Source organism: Danaus plexippus, chromosome 11 (genome assembly GCF_018135715.1).
Source record: "Danaus plexippus chromosome 11, MEX_DaPlex, whole genome shotgun sequence".
In the NCBI taxonomy this organism is placed as follows: domain Eukaryota; kingdom Metazoa; phylum Arthropoda; class Insecta; order Lepidoptera; family Nymphalidae; genus Danaus; species Danaus plexippus.
The window spans coordinates 8,472,461-8,497,563 of NC_083544.1; the positions used below are offsets into that span (position 1 = coordinate 8,472,461).

At 31.1% G+C, this 25,103-nt stretch overlaps 1 protein-coding gene across 1 annotated transcript in view; it reads right to left on the bottom strand.

Annotated features, from left to right (window-relative positions):
• LOC116765821 (four and a half LIM domains protein 2) overlaps positions 1 to 25,103 on the bottom strand; it is an 85,056-nt gene extending 59,953 nt beyond the window's left edge. Inside the window, exon 1 of the mRNA XM_032655414.2 lies at positions 24,934 to 25,103. Coding sequence (XP_032511305.2) covers positions 24,934 to 24,981 — 48 coding nt within the window. The 5' untranslated portion in view covers positions 24,982 to 25,103. The remainder of the gene's footprint in view (positions 1 to 24,933) is intronic.

Here is a 25,103-nt window from a genome sequence, read left to right on the forward strand (position 1 = left end):
ATTCCCCACCATCCAACACTTTAACTTCAGTGTAAACAGAACATTTTATCTATGTATAACTTATCATGCCTGCATTAAAACTTTTATACGAATAACAATACCAATGTTAAATTAAATTTTCATCAAACATAGAACAAACATACAGTTTGATTACTTTATAACGGAGGTCATTAAAATTCATATTCATGTTTAAATACGTTTCCATACATATTGTTTTTATATCTCTAACATTTATATAATACAAAAGAGTTTATTTTTAGTCGGATTCTCTTTAAAATTCAGAGTAAGCATCCGTTAATAGATACAGACTTGTGTAATTGAAAATATGTAATGGAATCAGCTAGTTTTAAGCGCCCGATCAAAATGCAAAAAAAAAATCACGTTATATGTTATATCTACTATATATATTATAACTAACAATAATAATTTTCAAAATATCATCCGGTAATTTTTATTTCTTTTGTCACAATACACAGGCAATCATAATAATTGCCGCCATGTATCAGAATTATTTCCGACAATAACTAGTTAAATTATTTTAAATCGTCACGAGTGTCGTTAATGAGAGATATGTTATGCATTTTACCTTAAAGCTTAATAAAATCAGATGGCTGGTAATAAAGCCGGTTGCACATGGCCGGCTGTGTGGCCACCGCAAAACTTAATGAACTCCGCAATTATATATAAAATAAATTAAAATATTGTCTTTATTTTACGAGGACACATTCCTGGAATCCGATGTTAGGACTTTTTATACGATTTTTAGTTTATTATATCGTATTTTGTTTTGTCTCTGTGACCTTTGAATAGATTTTGTTGTAATCTTATTCGTTTGGCATAAGAATAATTTCTGGTTTCACAATCACGGTTTGACTCAAAGAGTTCATGAAGTTATTAAGCGAATGAACGAATGAGTGAAATTAATTATGAAATAAACAAAACATAATTATCAAGTACGTGGGAAGTGAACACGCTGTGTTGAGAGAATGATTGTTTAAAACAATTAAATGAAACCGTAAATAAATATGCTTTAAAGCCCATTTTGGTGTGTATTGCAATTATTTCTTAATTTAAATCGAACAGTAATCACAAATCTGTAGGTACACTTTCAATAGAGATGTTTTATGTGATATGATTAAAACTGATAATTAAATGTTATCTCGTCTGACTGAATATCGTTCTTATACGCGGCAGTAGCCTTGTATTTTAACTTAAACTGCTTTTTATGTTTATTTTCAAAAGGGTTAACTTTGAAAGTCATCTTTGAAACATGATATCCTAAATATAAGAACAACCAAAGAAAGTCTTCGTCCGCTGTAGAAATCCTTTGTCAGACACGATTTGCATTTTAGCTAAACTTTTAGCGTAGCAAAAATTTATTCCAAACGTTGTGGTGAGGTGAACAGGAAATTTTATAGTCAATAGAAATTATGTCTATAGTCTATTGCAATAACTATAAAGCATTGCAATTTTAACTTTTCAATATTTTAACCAAAATAAAAATAATTTTTCAAGGTTAATAAAAAAAACTATTTAGAAAACATTAGGACGAATTAAAATTTAATTTAATGTGTTCCAATTGAATAGAAAATATACGATTTATAAGTAAGTCTTCATCTAGACCGCTTTTATTCTCCGTCACTTTAGTTTACACGCGCTTTTCTCAATACCGGTCGTGCAATTAAATTCAGAACCGCAATTCAGTAGTATTTAACTCGACTTCACTTATTGCATGCTCTATTTATAAATGCTATAAGAAAAATACAACTTTTATATATTACCTAAGTAACATTAAGGCTATCCAGATAATAATTAAGGTCGGTATTAAATAATCTAGGTCTTACACGTTGGGTGATTTTCACATTTTACTGTTAATAACTGAGTGTTGGATCTAGATTTTAAAAACTAGTATAAGGTGTGCAATATGACTTCTATAGCTAAGACCGTTGTTATAGCATTTATAACTACACCCTGTATATAAACGGATTGTAGTTAAACCTACCATTATAACTACACCCTGTATAAACGGTTTGTAGTTAAACCAACCACAATGATCCAATCCGGATTAGTGGTTTTCATTATCTAGATTTTCTCTATATTTCCTTATAACTTTTCCTTCACCAAGCGGATCTCACCAAATATATGAATATATTGAACCAGCTGAGGATGAAATTCCATCTCACTGAACTCCTGGCTCTTTGTACATAGAACAGCAGTATTTTAGATGCGTTATGATCAGTTTTTAGAAACACATAAGTCTTTTAAGTTAATTAATAAAACTGATAACAGCTTTTTATTTATTTAACATTTATTTTTTTCTATTTAAATTATAACTTATGGTAATGATTTTTAACCTTGATGTAGTTAACCAGATATGGAGAGGTCGAGGGTTAAATTTTTTACAAAAATTAAACAAAATATATATGGAGAATGTAATATTGAAAACAGCTTTCACTAACTTTAAACTTTAAGTACAATACATGAAGACAAAGCAAAGCGTATATTGTATACATATGTATATATATGTAGGTCTCAATATTTTTAATTATATTCGTTAAATTTCAATATTCTTTTTCTTATTTGGATTTTGGTAATCAATGAATCCCGGAAAACTTAAAGTTCAATTAATTAATGTATATTTTTAACATAATATAATATGCAATCTAAATTAATGTTTGTGAGTACCAGGACAGCACCGGGTTGTTTTTTAAGCCAAAAAATCACAGTAATCAGACTTTTCACTCAGAAAACTTGACCGATCACTACAATCTTGATGTACATACATCCAAACTATATACTTTTAATTTTGATCTCAATTTGCCCGCGTGGAGTAGGGATTTGGTCTTTGAGAGAAACGAATAGAGTGAGCTTAGAATTCTATCTTCTCGAGTGAACTACAAGTAATAATTTCGAGATAAATTATGACTAATAAAACATTCTGTTGAAAAATATGTATTATTTTGTATATAAATTACAATCCATTTAGTAGTTTTTTTGTGACTATTTACCGAACCGCAAGAAGTACGTTCCTCCACAACATATATGATATACATATAAACAAATACACAAAGAAGAGTTTATAGTTAATATTGAGATATAATTTTATTTTTTAATTTAGTTTTTCATAATAGCTTCATATTGAATCCAAAATTGGTTGCAACCTGCCATACATCATCGGGGTTAACGATGTCAATTTAGTCATAATTAAAAGACGTACTACCAGTATGGACTCACGTGTTCAGATCACACGTAACCTTACTCTATATCTTATTGTCATTAGCAACGTAAATAGTGAAAGGTGAGATTCCTACGTAACGGTGATCAGATAACCTTTATTGTGTAAGCAGTAAGGTCGATTTCTATTGTGGTGAGATATCACATTGTTATTCCAATATGCTAATGCCTCCGGGATTCAGTCCCGATGTGCTGAATTCATTTCTTTTGAGATTTTGTTATTGCAGTTTAATATTAATGTTCTCAAAAATCTTCTGTTTCATAGGAAAGGGGATTTGTTTGCTATTAAGTATCGGCTTGCATAGCTTATAGCTGTGATCCAAAACCATTCCAATAGAAAAGGATGCTATGGCAGGAAAACTTATAACGTGTTAGTTATAAATAGTTTTGATTTAATTTAACATAAGACATGTTATTTATTGAAAAATAATATTACCCTTGTGTAGTTTCAATACACGTGGAACATTTTTTATGAATGTGGATAGTAATACCTTTAAACCAGCCGGAGCATTAAAAAGATTGACTACACCCCAGATTATAAAACAGGAAATGGGTATTATTTTTTTTAAAGCCAGCATTAGACACTTAAGGAATTTTCCTTTTGCATACATTCAGAAAGCTTCTCGACGATTGTAACCTGTACTCAAGAAACAATCCACTCTAGTGATAATCGTTATCCAAGTTCATTGAAGCACATTACATATAAACTTTTATTTTATCTCTTTAAAATACGGCAATGGAACACGTCTGCGGTTTAGTTTCACTCAAATTTTTTAATGTTAGATTGCGTGAAGTATTATGAAAGTTTTCTTTTGTAGGATTGTAGATTAATAAGAATTTTCAACTGTCTTAGAGCGAATACACATTGGGATGTTAATTCTGAACACATTACCTTAAGTCATTGGCTGTATTTATATTAAATTAGAATACAGTATACTTTATTACTATGAGTAAATTAATGTCCAATATCCGTACACACCACTTTGAACTCTAATGTGACGTAAAATACGTACTTTTAAAACTTTATTGGCGTTTTGTTATTTTGTCAATCAAGCTATTATATCGGTAGCGTGGCTTACATATACATAGGTGTTTTACATTACGCTATAGCGTAGCTTCCAGCTTTGTAGGTCAACAGCTCTTCTCATGTTTTATTCCTACTTTGCTTAAATGTTATGTGCTTAGGTGACCTTTACATCAATCGCTCTAAACCTGGTTAGTCACTTGTTTTTTAATTAATCCTCCCGAAGTGAGTAAATGACATGCATCTAAAAATGTCAGCGAAATAGATATAGAATACAAAAGAACATTTTTTTTATTTCCTTGGTTTTGCTTTTGTTGAACGAGTAGTTTGATATAATAGTTTCATCTAAGACTGGTCATTACTGTTAATAGTAAATAGCATCGCTGCTTTAACTCGGATATTGAGATATACAAGTGATCTGCGGAATTTCAGTAATTTCGCTTATTTCTATTTAAGTTTAAACAAGAATGGCTGTGCTCGGACCTTGTATAATATCTTGTTGTCCACTCGTAGAGATTGTTAAGAAAATTGGTCGCATTTTAGACTTTACGTTAAATGCGAGAAAAATATAAATATATATTAAGCAATTCGACTTGCTATTATACGTGTTTCAAATTAATTTCACTTTTTAAATAAAACACGAACTTTAACTAACGAAGAATCGGTTAAATAAATCTTAAAGAGGAAGAAAAATCATCAGGTAAGTTCTACTTCGAATTTCCTTACAGTTAAACACACAATTGTAACAAGAAATCTAGGCACGAGATAATTTTTAATATAATTCAATTCAGTATTTTTTTTAAACTACCTACAAACATATATCAAATAACACTATAAACATTTCCGTTATTAATTTCTGTGTCATATTAATAACGTCAAAAGGTTCGCTTGAGTACACGTTGTTTAGCGTTAGGTCATACCCATTGGAACTGCCTCCAAACTCGTCGTACCAAATATGGCGCACGGAAAGATATTGTTCGACATTCCATACGCGGTAGTCGGTACTATGTTACCTTGTTTCTGTTTGATTTGTCCTTAGTGACGAGAATACTTTATAATTCTATCAAGCCACTCTATATTAAGATCTCAGACTACTTCCCGTGTTTGCTAATATGTCTTCCGATAAGAAAATTGGATTTAATCATCATACTAATATAGAAATATGAAAATTAAACTCTGCAATTTGTGTTTTTGTGAACATTCATGTAATGTTATATAACGACAATTGCACCGGAGCTGAGGTGTGGTTTTGTTCTAGACTGAAGATTACTAAAGAGATTGCGTGTCATCGAGATGAGATCTCGCTTAAAGTTCGCAATATATTACATTGAAAAGTTAAATACATTTACTATTTACATTATACTGCGAGTAATACCAATTAATTATAGTACTTCAACAAGACAAGAATATTCGAAATACTCTTATATTTCTAGGCTTTTTAAATTAACATTGATGCGCAATGCAGTATGACTTAGTATTGGATGGGGGCCGTATAAAAGTTTCAATTAAATACATCAAAAAATTTTACATCTATATTGTTAGTTAATTTAGTTTCTTATAGATATTAATAAAATTATATTTGTTTCAGTATGTTTGTCACGAATATATGGAGTGTCCAAAAATTTTTTTCAAAGGTCAAAAGAAGTCTGTAACACTAGCTGTGATGGATTCCGTGCATCAAACATGGCGTCGCCATTTGTTCGCTGTGAAGCAGCTTTACATAAGACAATACTTCATATCGTGGACGTTGTTCGTACAGAAAAATATATATGAAGACTGGTAGACGAATGGGAATCATAAAGGCCATCCGTCATTTCTAAATAATAAAATTTAACATACAGTCATAATATTGATATGATTAAATATTTATTTTGATGAAACCCATAGCATATCGATTCATTTTAGAGATACTTCCATACCAAGCAAGCAAAATATATATCAAAGTCGTAGACATATACACAAACCAAATAATTACTTAATACGTGAGCGTTACGATTATTTATGTTTTGTATAACTTTTTAATTGCTCTTATCTTTTAATTTGTAAATTTTGTTTGCATTATACAGTCAATTTGAATTTTATATTAACTTATCAGACGTAATAAATAACTGTCCTGCGAACAGTGAATGTCAAAATAAAAATTGACAGATGCATCAACACCTGACAGGAAGCAAACCATAAATGAGATTGTTTATGGTAAGGATCTAAGAGTAATCGGTTTATTGAATAAGAAAAAAATAAAATGCTAGCATGAAGTTGCAGTTATACATTCTGATACGACATATTTTCCATAATGGGATGATTATAATCAAACATTCCCTTGCTATCTAACGTCGGAAGCCTAGTAACTTATATTTCCTCGTGAATTCCACGTCACCATCACAACTAATACAGTTTTGTCTTTGACAGTTCAAACACTATACAGATAATGTAATTAGTAAAAAGTAGGTATGTATATTAATTTATTACACTTCATAAATATAATTATAAATAAATTTCACACTTACCAGCTAACTTTCATAGTTTTAAAACTTAATAAGTATTAAAACGCGACAAATTATCAACTCGCCAATCTCGTTCGAGATAGATAAATATAAATAAATAAATTTTTATATTAAACCGTAGACTATTTAAAACAGCAACTAGGTAGAAGATTTAAAGTAAAATGTATAAATAAAATACAGGCATGACAATTAAAATGTGATTATATTGTTTAAGGTAAACTTAATAAGTTGAGTCAGGACGTGACGGTTCGTTCCACTGATGTATTGTAAGGCTTTGCTACATAAGGAACTAACATGACCGATTTTATAAAATAAATAAGGAGTGTCAAAAATTTCAATAGGATTTTAAGTATACATATATATTAAAGTTTAGGTTCAAGGATTGAATCTTTTGACGGAAACACGTAGCCGCTTACATGATACGTATGTTTTTTAAATAATACTTGAATATGTCAGTTAAAGTTCAATTTATAACAAACCTGCAATCCAATGTGAAGTCGTTATAATTATTATTCCAAATCAGCGGTTAGATAAAAAAATCTGTTCGTTATATGATTTTTTTTTAAAAACAAAATCATATGTATCTTGCAGTTATATTCTAACCACTACGAAACGTAATAATTTATACATTTTCTTATTTTTTTTTCAAGGTTAATTACAAATTCACTACCTGTGTAAGGTTTCTCAAAGAAAATTTATATAAATTACATTCTTTCAACGTGCACAATCTGCAGTTTTAATTAAGAAAATTTCAAGGAAATGAAAAAAAAAAAAAGATTCTAGTTATAAAGCTGTACAATTATTTACAATTACTATTGCAATGTACAAAGTTAATTTAATACAAAGTGTTAAAACGTAACTGAGATTGTATTTATTCATAGATATATGTAACAAAATACTTTACTATTTATATAATACATAATCACGAAACACAGGACTCAATGAAATCGCTTGCCTTAAAGTGCTTTTGTACGTGAAGTGCTTAAGATGTAAGGTAACAGTTTCAAATCGCTTTTTAAATGCAAATTTAAAACTATTTTAAGTTTATACCAGTTGGCTGATTAGATTTTTAAACATCCCTCTCTGATCCCGACTACTGTCGGGGATGATAATCTTAGTGATATTAAGATCTTCGAGAGTGTGCAATTCAATAAAATTATATATTTCTTTTTACTTTAACACTGAGGTTAAAGTTTACACCTTGTTTAATCCAGAATACAATCGATGCAAGTGATCGAAACGTAGGTAGAATAAAAAATAAATAATATATAATATTGAAATCCGATTACTAGATATAATTTTATCAATGATAGTCATCGATTTATGTTTAAATTCTCATACATTTTAAAATAATTGTAATCTTGAACATATTAAAATATATATTTTTTTTAGATTTTTATCAAGAAACAAGAATTGTTGTCCTAATAATAAATTAAATATTTGACGTTACTCAGGAAATATTATTTATATATAAATAGTTTAATATATTAATTCAATATATGTATTTAATTTGCATAACACATATAGACGTAGAAAATGATAAAACAAGTGAATAACCAAGACTCGTTAGTTATTTATTAATATTATTTAATGATTACTTCAATTTGATTACGCGATGTCCTATCGGTTTTGATATCTGATAAGATGTAAGCCTTATCACTGAATGATAACGATTTTGTAGTGGATTTTTTATAGTATAATTTATTAATTTATCTTATTCTTATAATGAAAACGTAAAAATTCATTTATTTTGGTTCCATTAATACCTACTTACATTTAAATAATTCATTTAAGATTTTTTTATGGCAAACGAGCAGACGGCCTACTTGATGGGCAGTAGTGACCGTCGCCCATGGACATCCCCAACATAGATGTTGCGGATGCTTCGCCAACCTTGATTTTTGAGGAAAGGGTGGGAGAAGGGTATGGCAGGGAAGGGTGGGAACGGAGAAAGGTTCAACCGATTCTCTCATTCATCGGACGAAACGCAGCCACTGAAGGCCCTCACTATCTGGCTATGGCTATCACCACAATAATATTATCAAAATAATGTTTTAATGAAATATTTTTATGTAAAGCTTTGTATGATATTGCAATGTTGAAATTAACTCTACATTTATATATAAGCATGACGTTTTAGATCCACAGACAACGCGAGCCGTGTCTTAAGTAGACGTCTTTGATATATGAGTTGTCAAAGTTACAACTCTTGTAGGTAAAAGATAAACAGCTAAAAGATATACAGACAACCTTAATATACAACCAAGTGAAAGTTTTCATTAATAATTTTCCTTTTCTTAAGTTTTTTAATGCAAACTCTTGTAACTTTCATCCAAGACTTACAAAGTGCTCATTCTCTTTTTGTTGTTGTATTGGATAAAATTTTGTTATAATTTTTAAATTTTAACTTTTATTCAATATATTTTATTATTCATAGTACACTCTTCTTAATAATGACGCACTAAATTCTAGATTATTTTCATAGTGTATTAAGTCCGGATGTATTTAATAGATGCAGTCGCTTTAATTTTATCAATAAAACTGTTTTATCTGTTCTATATAAATATAAGAATAGATTTAACTACTAACATCTAAACTCATTTCTATGAACAAACTACATTAAATATAAGATGCAAAGTCTCTTAGTATACTTTCAACTTGAAAAAAACTTCAAAATTTTAATCAACATACTTGATGATAAACTAGTTTCTTTGTAAAATTTACCATCATTTCGGCTTTGAAAGTTACTGTATTTTTCATTAAATATAAAATTCACGATACAGACAATGAACGCTACTCATCGTCTTGCAATTAACTTATAAGATATTCGTGCATTTGAAAACGAGAAAGCTGTGATTTCTTAATTATTTCCGTCCAAGTAACGTTCTGTTTCGCTCCGTCGATGCGCTCCGTTAACTCAAACAAATACAGATTTTTGATATCACTGACAATATCAGTGTAATTTAAATTCAAACAAAGCAGAGACACAGGTTCACTTTCTTATATAAAATAGTTTATAGAACAGATGAATTTTGAATTAGTATTTATAGTTAAATTTAAAAGAACGTTTTGTCAATGGGATTTATTGTTACAATGATCTGTTTTCTGTGTGAACACACTTCGCAGAATTGATTCCTTATTAGCGGAATTATAGCACTGCGTAACTTAAACAGAGCGTTGTTCAAAATTATCGCCTCCGTTACCTGATTAGCGAGATTGATTTTTAAACAACATTACTAATGCTATGTATTATTTATTTCTATTCGATTCGATTCAATATCAATTTAATTTTCTCCTATACTTAATCAACTTATAATCACACCTTTAATTAGCTGAGCGTTTAATTTATATTATTATTATTATTATTATTTAAATACATCAGTGTGTTATTTTATTCATGAGTTAGATGTATTTGCAAATTTATCTAACCTTAAAATTTTATTAAATATAAAAATCTGAAGTGTTCCTTTTAAAGCGTTGTAAAGACAAACAAAATATAAATTTATAACAACCAAGTTATTTGTACAGAAAGGGATTTTGTGAATTATTGCATTTAGTTATGTGTAGTTATTTGCTTCGTATATCTAGTGGTTATTATATCGTCTTTACTGAATACCAATTTATATAAAAAAGAATGCAGAAAAAACGAAGTATTAATATAGCTGACACATCAGGCGTTTTTATCGTCTAGTGATGATTTCTTCTATACAACCCACAGATAGAGAACAATTATTTGAATGAAACACCGGTGGATATTCAAAGAGTTTTAGACAAAAAAAATAATACAATCATAACTTACACCCAAATACATAATATTAAATGATAATAATGTAAAAATATTAACAATAACGGTAGAAAAAAAATTAGTTGACGTCTAAGTTCCCTCTAGATAGTATATTTTGTTACAGACCTCTTAAGTAGTATACTGACATTCCAGTAGGCTCTATTTGGTCTCACAATTTCATATATACATACATATATATCTTTATTTTTTTAAATATAAATCATTTTTTTTTTATGTATTATCCTCTTTCATAAAACATAACATTTTAACACAGCGAACCAACGGCAAGACGTACATAAAATGACATATGTCTTCGTCCTTTTTAACTTTAATATGAAATTTTGATAATAATCAATTGTAATAAAGAATTTCATGCTTTATCATTATTGTTGCAAGGTTAATATTAGCATCAAGTGTATTCGAATATATTAAGGAGTATTTTAGCCAACTATTATAATTTAAGCTTGCTGCCCACCGAACGGTTACGTTCTATTGATAAAGTACTAAATTGGACAAAAACACTCAGGTGCTTCCACCCCCAACCTATTAGTTGATGATGAGGTCACTCAAATTCTTATTAGATAATTTGTTTTAGCATGAATATATACAGTTATATACATACAGCGTCTGTATGCTGTATTGTATCTACAATCTGTATTGTAGACGTCACATGATTAGAGTTTGGTATTGATACTCAATATTTTTCTACAAATATTTGCGATTCGTATAACAATTACAATGTATGGAAATGATTTTGTTTATAAATCATCATCGAATAGTGATGCCGTTGTTTAATTTTCAAGTTATGTCATCGTGTGTGGGCGGACGATGATTTCAGAGGCTCAGCAAAAAGTCGCGTGGGTTCAGCGGTCGAAGGTCGAGCAGTTTACAATTAATTTATTTTATTTCTTAAAATAAACATTAAAAAATATCCTTGACATATTTCGGAATACACTTAAATCACTATATAATTGTGTCGTACTCGTCGCAATACGTTCGCATGTAGTCCTTATTCGTGTTTTATTGTATTATTCTTAGTGTTGTCCAAAATCGGTCTTGGTCTTGCAGTCTTGATCTTGTTCTTGCATTTTTGCAAGACCGCATATTTTTAGCAAGACCAAGACTGATCCTGACTGTGCAATGTTTAAGCAAGAATAAAACCAAGCCTGCAAGACTCTTGCGTCTCGCAGTTAAGACTGCTGGTCGTTTCAGGAAGTAAGTACAGGAGTTCGGGGTAAATGCTTAGGGACTAGAGACGCAAAAGTATATGATTTTTTTTTTGAAAATTGGCCTTATGCATATTGCGAACAGTAGGCACCATAAACAAACGTACATAGCGAATGAAAATATCCATTAAAAGAAAAAAGAGTGCATCCCTAGCTTAGACTATCGGCATTGTGTGTGAGCGGTGCCTTGTCGGCATCATCATAGGCCAGGTACTGAATTCTTATAGAAATTTTGCAGCTATTTGGAAGTACAAGTTCAAGATACACGCGCGGCGGTTTCTATTGCGCATACAAACAATCGTTGCCGCCACGCCGCACGCACAATATTTGACACCGTTTGATTGCCGCTACAAAGAACAAGTGTTCTAAAGTAATCGAATAATATAAAAAGCGTGCAATAAGATTTATGTACTGTTTAGAAGCATGAATATAATAATATATGAGAGAACTGTTTAAATAAATAATTTGATATATTGACTGTTGCATCACAATATATTTTTGCAAATAAGGGGTTTTCCAATAGGGACGCTTGAACTTTGACAGCTGATTGCGGCCATGTTGTTTGAGTGACAGCTGTCAAATGCAGTGTGTTATATTCATTCCGTCCTCTCAAACCACCATGGCAGGTTACAGTGTCGAGCAGCACGTGCAAATCATAAAATTGTTTTATGAAAATGGGTCTTCAGTTCGAGCAACGTTCCGCGCACTTCGCCCGTTTTACGGTCGCGATGATCGTCCTGCCGAGTCGACTATCCGTCGATTGGTGGACAAATTCGAGTCAACCGGGTCAGTTAACAATCAGCCGGTTCCCGTGCGTCAACGTAACGCGAGATCTGCCGAGAATATCGCCGCTGTGCGCGACAGTGTCCTCGAAAACCCGCGGCAGTCAATTCCGCGTCGCGCACAGGAACTCGGCCTTTCGCAGACGACAACTTGGCGAATTTTGCGTTGTGACTTGAGCCTGCACCCGTACAAGATCCAGCTGACCCAAGAGCTCAAGGTTAATGACCATAGACAGCGCCGTGTGTTCGCTGACTGGGCATTAGAGCAGTTGGAAGTTGACGCTGATTTTGGCAAAAAAATCATCTTCAGCGACGAGGCGCATTTTTGGATGAATGGCTATGTCAACAAGCAAAATTGCCGTATTTGGGACGAGACCAATCCACACGAGGTTCACCAAGTGGCAATGCACCCGCAGAAAGTTACTGTTTGGTGCGGATTTTGGGCCGGAGGCGTGATTGGTCCGTATTTTTTCGAAAACGATAATGGTGTGGCCGTCACCGTCAATGGTGAGCGATACCGGTCGATGATAACCAACTTCTTTTGGCCTGAAATCGAGAATATGGATCTGGACAACATGTGGTTTCAACAGGACGGCGCTACGTGCCACACAGCACACGCTACGATGGAAGTTCTGCACGATCAAGCGCCCTTAATGGAAAACCCTATATTAATGTACATCAAAAATACAGTCAAGTACTTTAAAATATCACTGTATTTAATGTCATTAATCTGTCTTCTTAGTGTTTAAACCATGTTTTAGTACATTGAAAATTATAAAATGTAACCGTTAATTAAGAAACAGACACAGAACAGACAGAAACAGACATGTCTATTTTAATTCGAGCTCAAAATGTATCTACTCTGTTGCGTTGGTCTAATATCTAAAGTAACGTTTAATAAATAGCGACTGGCTAATAGGCAATTGGAAGACTTGCAAGACTTGCTGCAAGAACAAGACCAAGACCAAGGCTGGGTGTGCAATACCAAAACCAAGACCTAGACCATGCGTATTAATGCAAGACCAAGACTGGCCAAGTCTCGTCTTGTTCTTGCATTTGGGCAACACTATTTATTTTTACTCACTACCGATATAAATAAACAATCTGGTGGAGAGTATTTCTGATACAATCTGTTAAAATTTTCTGTTGAATTCATTCGATAACTTGTAAACATAATTAAGTTGAATTTTTATTTGATACTTAATTTTAGTTTTCTAATAAATAAGTCTTGTTAAAATCTTGAATAAAACTTGTCACTTGGCTAAAGGTTAGACTTAACAGTTCTATAAAACTTAAGGTTCCAATCTTGGTTTAGTGTCTATTGAACCCCTAACGAATTGGTCTCTCTGCTATAAATTTGACTTACGCTCCCTAGTAAAAGCATCGTAGATCTCTGAAAATTAACAATATTTTAAACAAAAATTCAAATATCTAAGTCTCGAGAGTTGAGGTATTGTTTTGGGAGTTGGTATATATAGATTTTATATACAAAAAGGCAAACATTATTAATTATTATCATAAATGTTGTGGTTTAATAAATTTAAAGACATTAAAATTTGCGTACACCTAGAATCTGACCAACAAACGCTATGGCTGTCATCACATATATATAGGAGTGTACCTATTTAGACGGAACTATCTCAATGACGCTGTAAAGTTACACACAAAAGCTATATAACCAAGACCGACCACATAAACTATTAATTTATTTAATATATAATGCTTAAACAAATCTATGTCTCTATTATTGGTTTATATTTTTGAGAAAGCCTCGTTTAAAAGCAATAAGTAAATGTAAATAACCTAATGGATTATATTTTATTCATGTTGTACTTGAATGATTTTCATTTATATGAATGTAATATACTTATTGGAATACACAATCATTTTTCATTACATTTTAGGAAAACTATTTTACATTTTATGCCAGTAATATTTTGTTCCGATTATCATGAAACGGCTGTACTATCTCGGACCATTGCCTAAATTTTGTAGTCTCGCTAAAGTCATGCAATTATACGATGTGGCTTTAAATTTTAATATTAAAAATAAATAAATAACTATTTAATAAAATAAATATTACTTTTGGTATAATTAATACTAAAAAATGTTTTTTTGCTTTGTATGTAAAATACCTTTTGTTTTTGATAAAACTAAACGTGATTATTTAAATTTTTATAATACCTGAGTTATATGATTTATTGTTAGTAAATAATCTTTGTTTGAAATGAATATTTACTCGATATGTGTCCCCTACCACAGTCCAATATGTTCATGCATGAAGTCACTGCAAATATGTTTAAAGTACAACATTTTTTAATCTCTTACTAATTAGTAACCGCAGTGCTTTTTGGGTTTACAATTGTATAATCCTTAAGAACAGAATATAAATATGCACTGTAACAAGCATATGTTGCAATACGTTACAAGATAATGGTTTCAGACATGGATTAAAAAAAGATTTTATTGTTTCGAAATACCATCGAAAAACATTGGTAAGTGTCGTTAGGAAGTTCAGGACATCATAACAGGTGTACAAGTATGGCCGCCAATAATTGTTCAATGTTTTGTATGGGAGGCACGTGCGGCGTAGTGGGTCATAATGGTTCGTCTCCATCGATTGTTCTAGAAGGTTATTAGATTTTAAAATTATCCTTATTACCATTTCAATAATATTTGCATACATTCCAGTCATAGATAGTAATTGGTTGATTGTCAATAAGTTATACAAACAGTTTTATAAGGAATAAAGAACATGCCACGTTTTTAAATTAAGGGATTTTAATTTGCAGGAGTTTCAAAATATTCATTTGCAATTTGTGTCTAGCATTCAATGTTGTTGTTTAAGTAAAGGGGTTGCAAAAAATATATAAATCGGACAATTGCAGTGATTTATGTTTGGAGCGAAGAATTTTTAGCTTTATTTAACATTGAATATATTTGATCTTAAAAAACAAAGCGTGATTTATACATATATATGACAAATGAAAACTGCTACCTTTCGGATCATATTAATTTATCTATCGTTTCTGTTTAAGAGACTCTTTATTATTAGTTTGAGATATAAAGGGACGAAACTTCTCGGCATTCCATGGATTCTCCGTGCGGATGCCGATTCCATCGCGCTAAATTTAAAATGTGGAAAATACAGCGACAGAAGTTTCTACACTTATTTCTGAACTTCAAAAGCATGTTGAATTTAATATATTGTGCTAGTACAAATATTTTGTCTAAACCAGCTTTATATTACTCATCTATACGTAAAAAGTATGAGAAAATAAGGAAGACAAATTAAATTTTTTAAGCTTAATGTACAATGAAGGTATGTATTAATGATTACTGTTGGTTACTTAATCTTCATCAGACTAAGCTGCACTTAACTATACGTAGCGTGCGAAACAATGAGACGAACTTGAGGTGATTCCATTAATTATTCCAAACTATATTTATTTATACTAGGGCTAAAGACTAGTCATTTATGATGTTTCCCTATTACAAGTCACACTTTGAAAGGGGTCTTTTGAAACTCGAGGAAAGAATATAACAATATTAATGTTTTCAAATCACTTTATCTCCTTATTTATAATTAAAAACTCTCATTAAAACTTGTTTTAAAATCAGAACGATCGAATAATTTTTGCAATAATAAAACGGCGACAAATAAATTTTAAGTTCGTATGTGAAAGAAAATATTAAAAATGCAAACAATTCGCGCTTATATAATGTCAATATTTGTGACACGATCGTCACCTAGCTACCTATTGTATCGGTGGAAATCCGTTGAACAAACTACATTTGTTGACATCGTGTGTAATTGTTTGTTTAGTACTAGAGAGGAAAGCGGATATCGATAAACAAAAAATATTATTTATTTGCTAGGAATAAAATATAACTCTAAGGATAGAAATGGATGCAGTTGAAAATTATAAGGCGATTAGGAAGAGAGTGTCAATAAAAAATTAAAATGAAAATCACTAAAATAGGTAATATGTAATTAAAAAAATTTAATTAAAATTATTGCTTAATATAATATTATATTGGTTACTTTTTTTTTTAAGTGTTCATACTATATACATAAATATTCCGGATTTTCTGAATATTATGCTATGCTTTCATGAAATCTTTTTCAAGAAAGGACTTACTCAAATTCTAATCGTTTAACCTTTAATAAACACAATAATTTATTATAGGACCTTAACTACGAACATACAATGTAAGAAATATTGTTACCACCATTGCTCGCCAGATGCGAATGTTAATACTATTATAATAAGTAATGACCCTATGGATTTCATTTTGACGAGATGAACTATTGTCGTTTTTATGAGAAATAAAGCTCTTTGAATCTAAACTCAACTATAGGGTTTTCCATTAAGGGCGCTTGATCGTGCAGAACTTCCATCGTAGCGTGTGCTGTGTGGCACGTAGCGCCGTCCTGTTGAAACCACATGTTGTCCAGATCCATATTCTCGATTTCAGGCCAAAAGAAGTTGGTTATCATCGACCGGTATCGCTCACCATTGACGGTGACGGCCACACCATTATCGTTTTCGAAAAAATACGGACCAATCACGCCTCCGGCCCAAAATCCGCACCAAACAGTCACTTTCTGCGGGTGCATTGCCACTTGGTGAACCTCGTGTGGATTGGTCTCGTCCCAAATACGGCAATTTTGCTTGTTGACATAGCCATTCATCCAAAAATGCGCCTCGTCGCTGAAGATGATTTTTTTGCCAAAATCGGCGTCAACTTCCAACTGCTCTAATACCCAGTCAGCGAACACACGGCGCTGTCTATGGTCATTAACCTTGAGCTCTTGGGTCAGCTGGATCTTGTACGGGTGCAGGCTCAAGTCACAACGCAAAATTCGCCAAGTTGTCGTCTGCGAAAGGCCGAGTTCCTGTGCGCGACGCGGAATTGACTGCCGCGGGTTTTCGAGGACACTGTCGCGCACAGCGGCGATATTCTCGGCAGATCTCGCGTTACGTTGACGCACGGGAACCGGCTGATTGTTAACTGACCCGGTTGACTCGAATTTGTCCACCAATCGACGGATAGTCGACTCGGCAGGACGATCATCGCGACCGTAAAACGGGCGAAGTGCGCGGAACGTTGCTCGAACTGAAGACCCATTTTCATAAAACAATTTTATGATTTGCACGTGCTGCTCGACACTGTAACCTGCCATAGTGGTTTGGGAGGACGGAATGAATATAACACACTGCATTTGACAGCTGTCACTCAAACAACATGGCCGCAATCAGCTGTCAAAGTTCAAGCGTCCCTATTGGAAAACCCCTTATAAAAGAGCTCCTAATCTTCGTCTACTTATTATTATTATATTTATTTACATGTAACAACAAAAACTGTACTTTAATTTCCATTAAACTGTATTTTATTTCAACCACAAAATTAGGTTACGAGTGTTGGCTTCACGAAGCCATAAACACACTCACATACAAAATACTTAAACTTCAATACTTCAATAATGGCGGTATTAAAAATATTTATAATCTGTCAAACATGAAGCATAGATAATATAGAAAATATAATCAGCGAGGCGTACAGGTCATTTACGATTCATACATACACTGTGAAAGCAAGCGCTACTTACGGAAATTTGATCCGGTTTGTGTTAAATTTCTCTGGCGTTGTTCCATAACACTTTTATCATTGCCACTGACCTTAACGTGTTAAGCATTGTTATAACGCACTCATTCATTTTTCTGCTTCATTATTTTTTTATATCATTAATCAACAAGCATATTTATATTACATTCTTAAAAATATTAGATTAACTTCAAACGTATATATTATTTCATACATACTAATATTATCAATGCGAAAGTAACTCTGTCTGTCTGTTACTCAATCACGCCTAAACTACTAAACCAATTTGCATGAAATTTGATATGTAGATATTTTGATACCTGAGGAAGGACATGTGTTACTTTTCACCGCGAGAAAACAGTGCAATCCCATGGGAAAAATTACTTTTGTGGCCAAGGAAGGAAAAACAAAAAACATCGTATATAAAAATGTATTGCAGTAAGCTATCTTCTTCTTAAAATGTATTAACCTAACCTAACCTATGACGATCACATTTAGTATGTCCTCATCCTATCTCGGCACAATTCAAACATACGTAGAAAAAGTACAGCTCAGGTTTTTTCATACAACTATCCAAAAAACTATCTAATGCGGACCAAGTCGCGGGCAAAAACTACTCAGTAAATAAATCTCTTGTTTTCATAGAAAAGCATTATTAACTATATTATTAATATTTTCTACGATACAATTAAAATAACTGTAATTTATTTTGTAAAAATATCAGGAATACTAGGAATGCCCAGCCGTAGTTATGATTGAATACATCTTCAGTGTATTTCTACCTCGTCTTCCGTTTTCACAATCAAGTTCAATTCTATACGTAATCTATTATACGCCAGTATGAAACTTAAAAATCTTTTTCACGGGCGCTAACTTGGCACGAGAAATGACGGTATTGTTAGTTTTGTTTGTCCAAAAGTTACAGGGACCAATACAGAAAATGGATAAATAATATATATGCTGCTTACGGATATTAAACAATACGTTTGATATTTCTTTATTGAATTAAATATATATGTTATCTCATCGGAGTTTTGTAGGCTAAAATGTGCAAAAGACAAAGTAAAATTAAGAAATCATTTTAAAGCTATTTTGATTGCACTCGAAAAAAATCTAATGAATTTTATTATTTCTGAATCCAAAAAATTCAATAACAAAGAGTCATTAAAAAAAATCAAATTCAATTGGTTGAGCTGAAATCATCTGAAAGAATTTAAGATGAAGTTTGAATCATTCTCACTATTTCATGTGTAAAATATTAGATTTAGCTTTTCGTGAACTGTACCGGACTGTCCCAAGATGCATAAACGTCTCTTAAAACACTTACGAACATAGAATATTCAAAGCAGATTATTTCTAACAAATAAAAATATACAAAAAAGGTTTTATGTTACCACTTCCAATTTTGAAAATTTTTCTAGAAGACCATCAAAACCACGTGTCATAAAATAAACTGTCAGTTTGTCTGAATTGGTAAGACATCTGCTGAATAATTCATGACAGTTCATTTTTAAATAATTTTATTAATTGTGGCAAGAATCAAATGTAGATTTTTTTTATTAATAATAAAATTTATAAGTCTATTTGTCTTAAGATATATAAGTATATAAAAATAACCGAAATACCATAACGATTCAAGTCGTATATTTTAAAACTTATATTATGAATATGGCTTTGCAACTTTTAATTATTAGATACATAGATCGAAGATCTTTCGCTTCTTGTAAAGGCTATTTAGATGCTTGACAATAATTTGGCTTGTATCTGTGACTACCACTTATTCCCTTAATAGCACGTTCTAATTCAGTAAGCTAGTAATAAACAAGATTAGTTTCGTACGCTTAGCCATCGCGTCCCAAAGACTTCCCACGTGAAACAACTCAAGCGTTAGAACAGGCTTAATTGTATGAAAAAATGATTTTTTTTCTGTAGCAAAAAAAAAATTGATAATAACTTGTTGACATTCAATCTCCTCGAGTGTTTCTAATGAGGAGAACTTTGAACGAAACATTTTCTTAACCTACAGTAAAGGCAAATACAATAAAAATATTTATTTGCATAATTAATTTCAATATATTATAACCAATTAAAAAATAGTGAATTGAATTTCAACAGTATTTATACTGTCAACATTAATTAAATTCTTCCACCCAAGAAGCGATTATTGTTGACCGCACCTATTATTAACTGATGAAAACATTGTTCATTTATTATAGAGACATTATCGTTTTAAACTACCTTTAAATTCAACTAAATTATGCGTCTTTGTGTTATATGTTATACATAGAGGACACTATAGCACAGCTATTTACAGTGTATATAAGTACAACGGATCTCTGTCTCTTTACAATACATAAAAGCGAGGTGATTCAACGAGGCTGCATTCCTATTACAACATGTTCTCGTTGCGATTTTGTCGCTCTGAGTTCATTAATACGACATACTCACACCAAGTTGTTATTTCAGTTGAAGTATCTTAAATATTCTAACAAACGGATAGATAGAAAATTTAATATTAATCAAGTTTTTTCTTATATAAATGCTGTTGTTGCATTTACACGTAGCTATGTAATTTCACCCATGCATTCTCATAAGATTTCTAGAATTTATTACGCATTCCTTTTTCTTCTTGTATATGTCCATTTAATCTTTGCTCTTAATATAACAATGAAAACTACGAAAATAATATCAGCCCATAAAGTGTAATCATTATGAATTAAATACTGTAATGATGAGTTTGTAGTATTAAACTCGACCGTATAAATTTTATATAAAGAACAAAGATAAATCACACAAGTTGAGAACAAGTAAAAATGCGGTCAAGAGCTAGTTTTTTAAAGTATCTGTCAAATAAAACAATCGGAAAGCTCGATAATTAATTTTACAGCTGAAGCCTTCAGTGATTGCTAACATTCATCCCGCCCTCATAGCTATTCCCTTTTAGATAAACCAGGCACTAGAAAATTAAATATCTCTCATAATATACTATCTTTATTTAAGTTTCTTTTTGTTTTTTTTAAATGTTAGAAAATTTCTTAGTTCTCAATGTAATCCTCGCTTAAAATTGATATGACATTTAATTTTTTTTTCTTTTAAAAATTCAACGATTGTTAAATGAGTTACGTAACCGACTGCAGCAAAAAATATGTTAAACGGCCTGCAGTGTTGGCACGTCACATGACTTTGATATATTTATATATATATATATATATATATATATATATAAATAACTTTAATACGATACCTTACAACTGTCGCACTATCCATAGGAGCTAACAACTTATTGGAACTCCGTATTTGGAATCGAAACACGAGTTAATTGAGTTGTAATAGTATATAACTAATGTATTTATGTCGCAGAAGTACGAAAGAAGATTAAGACAGAATATTTGATTCACGTTTGCCATAAAAGTGAGGAAAATTTTATTAAAATTTCAACTTTAACTTTCTATGTGGCATATACAGAAATGTCGCTAAAGCTATCTCTTACAAAATATATACCTTACGTTCATCCTTAGAAGATTTTATAACGTCATATATATACTCCTTACTAGTAGTAAATGTAATTGTAATGATTTTAATAAAATAATGAAACTTACAATCTTAAAATGCTATCAAAGAAAAACATCCAATAAAATATTAAATACAAAATATGCGATACTTATTTCTAAAAATAAACCTCAAGGCATTCTGAATATTTAAACTCACTTTCATCTCTCGTCTCAGGAAATATATTATTTCATATACATGTATGTATGAAAATATTTAAAATTTATTAAGTTTAGTTTACCTACGGTGAACCACCGATCTCTATACGTTTGCTTTCCAAAAATAGTTGGGATATTTTATTTGGTAATTACTCTGTTCCATGCGTATGCTGGAAATGATCCCAAAAACAAAACCAATATCATTGTCGACAAATTTTTATCAATGAGAATTTTTTATCCTGATGTTTAAATTATTATTAAGTAATGTGACATAATTTAAGATGAACCACCTCAAATTTTATGTTTTCTGTATTTTTATTGATCTATTTTGTTCAAATATAAAGAATTTACGTGGGAATCTTTGAAGAATATCGAGTTTATTGGAATTTGAAGCCAACAATGTTGCTGTGTTTTGTGATTCGAGTTCGATTCTAAAACTTACATACATACATACATAGAATACGCTCATTTATGAATTATCATTTGTTTTTTTTGTTTTAATTTTTTTTTGATTTCAATCGTTGGTGTTTATATAGTTAGATTTAATATTTATTTCAATTTCAACCATAGTTTATAATACACCTACACCATATTATCTGTTTTATTTAAAACAGTTTTAATTTTTTTACCTTCACTGATACAGACAATTAAAACTATGAATGAAAACTATATAAGATAAATTTTAATATGATAACTTAGCACTTTAACTGTAATACATATTTACACGTATTGACCATTATTAATTATGTTACTAAAGACACTAACATTTTTTTTGTAGCCCTGTATTCATGGACGACCGCGCTTCTGAGGGATAAAAGGGGTTACACTGAAATGTCAACACCTTAAAAGGCCACTGCTATGACTGATTCGACTAAAAATAAATAGCTAATATGTTCAGGTCACTCTATAACTCACGCTAAAGTTCACATTCTTTGAAAATTGTTACAATTAACATGATCGTGTAGCCTTTAGATAGTATTAGTTTTGATATATTCCTTTCCTTATGAAAATGCGAATAACAATGTAGTCTCTCATGTAACTTTTATATGTCTACAGCATATCTCATTTTTAAGCGATAGTTTTCAATTGCGTAAACGTCCTCCGATTTAAGACCGATCTATAGAATAAGACGTATATATATATGTGGATTAATTTAAAAACCATTCACATACACAACAGAAATACCGATTCCTATAAGCAATTTATACATATATAAACACAAATAACACACCAACTAGGTAAAGTGATAGTAACAAGATTAATAGGTTAGTTCGGTAATGGTATGTTATTAAGGTTTTATCAGAAGAGAAATAGAATAAAAATTTTAGATAGACAAAGAAATTACTGTTTCTTCATAAATGACATATATCTGTTTGAGATGAAAGTCACTTTCAATGACTGTAAAAAATGTTATAGATAAAAAAAACATTTCAAATTCATTAAACAATTCAAAACGAAGTCTCTCGGAAGACAGGATTATAGAGGATACTGATTAACATCTAGTCGTGTGGGTTAAAGAGTATAACGCGACTTCTCCTTTTCCCTAGAGTTTTATTACGAAAGAATCTAGACTAAGTGCTGAATATGAGTGTTCGGTCTGATCAAGAGCATTTCTTACATACACTTGATCTCTTTAAGATCCCAAAGCTATACTTAAACTTCAGTGAGTTAAGATCATTCACTAGAGCAATTAAGTGTGTTTGGAGAAACAGAACGGATTTGGTTATCCGTGAAGTGAAAAAATATTCGCAATAAAACTAACGAAAAGTTCGCGAAGCATGATCCCCTGCGGACAAAATCACAGCAAATAACAGCTTGTGTGTAATAATAGCGAATATTTCATCGAGACATGTTTTTTTTACATTTTTAATTAGTCACCGGAGTAATGTTAACGACAAATCCAAGTGAAAATCCGCTGTAAGTATTTTATTATATTTATTACCTCAGTTTCATATAGATGTTATTATTGAAAGCATTAATTTGACTTACGATTGTATAACCAAGGTAAGGAACACGTATGGCTTTATTGAGACGTATGAATTATATTACACCATATTAATTAGTAAATAAGACTTCATTTGAGTTATCCTTTTAACGAAAATAAATGAACTCGGTGATTAAATGGTGTATTTTACTAGAATTTAATCGAACGAATGAAAAATCGTCACGAGCGAGATTCGAACCTACGACTTCCTTGATATAGTATCTTAACCTCCTTACTAATTAGACTATTGTGCTCAGTATATACAATTGTTGAATTATAAATTTTATTTACTTTAATTATCAGACGGAATTTATGTAAACCGCTTTAAACTTTTCTGCTTAACTTTAAGCACTCGCGATTATAATATCACCAGAAAAATAATTATACCTACATACTTACTATTTATTAAACGTATTTAATATAGAGCCATAAATATTATTTTTTCTCTATTTATAGATTATTTTAAAGAGTATGCAAATTTCTTCTTTATTTTGCTATCTAATCTCACGGTAAATAAGTATAACTGGTTTTGTTCTGTTAAATATGGGGAATGTGGTTTGATACGGATGAGATATATTTTTTATATAAATTATGTATAATGATTTTTATTACTGTATTATGAAAGTAATAAATGATTTGAAAAAATAGTGACATTGAAATTAAATATATATAAAGTATTATTTAACAGACATAGTATCCAATAACCTAATTATTTTGCATATTTAAACAATATTGAGAAAGATCTGTTCAAACATTATGTGATAAAACAAGCAAAGTATTTTGCGATCTCTACAATAAGTGGCTCTAAAATTGACCTCACATTACCTAAACTTGTTAGAGGCAAGTGATATGTTTCACGCGGTCAGATCACTTTTATTTCGTCTTATTCACACACCATCTCTCTCTCTCGTCGCAGTTTGACACTGCTTACTCATGTTTATAAAGAATATATTATGTTTGTAGCTGGCATTATATCAGAGAAACAATGCTCTATTAATCTATTATGATTATAATGTTACTGATATAGAATGGCGTCATAAACAACAATAGAAAATATTTATGATATGTTTGAACTGACCGTATCAGAGAAGGCGCTCTTTGGCCTCCTAGCCGGCGTCCCGTTCATCCTGAACGCACTAAATGAATCAAAACAAAATCAGCCAATCGGATCGCACCAAACTTTTTCACGGACACTTGTTGAGTTCACTGTCAAACAGAACAGACTTATGTTAACGGGACCGTAACAGA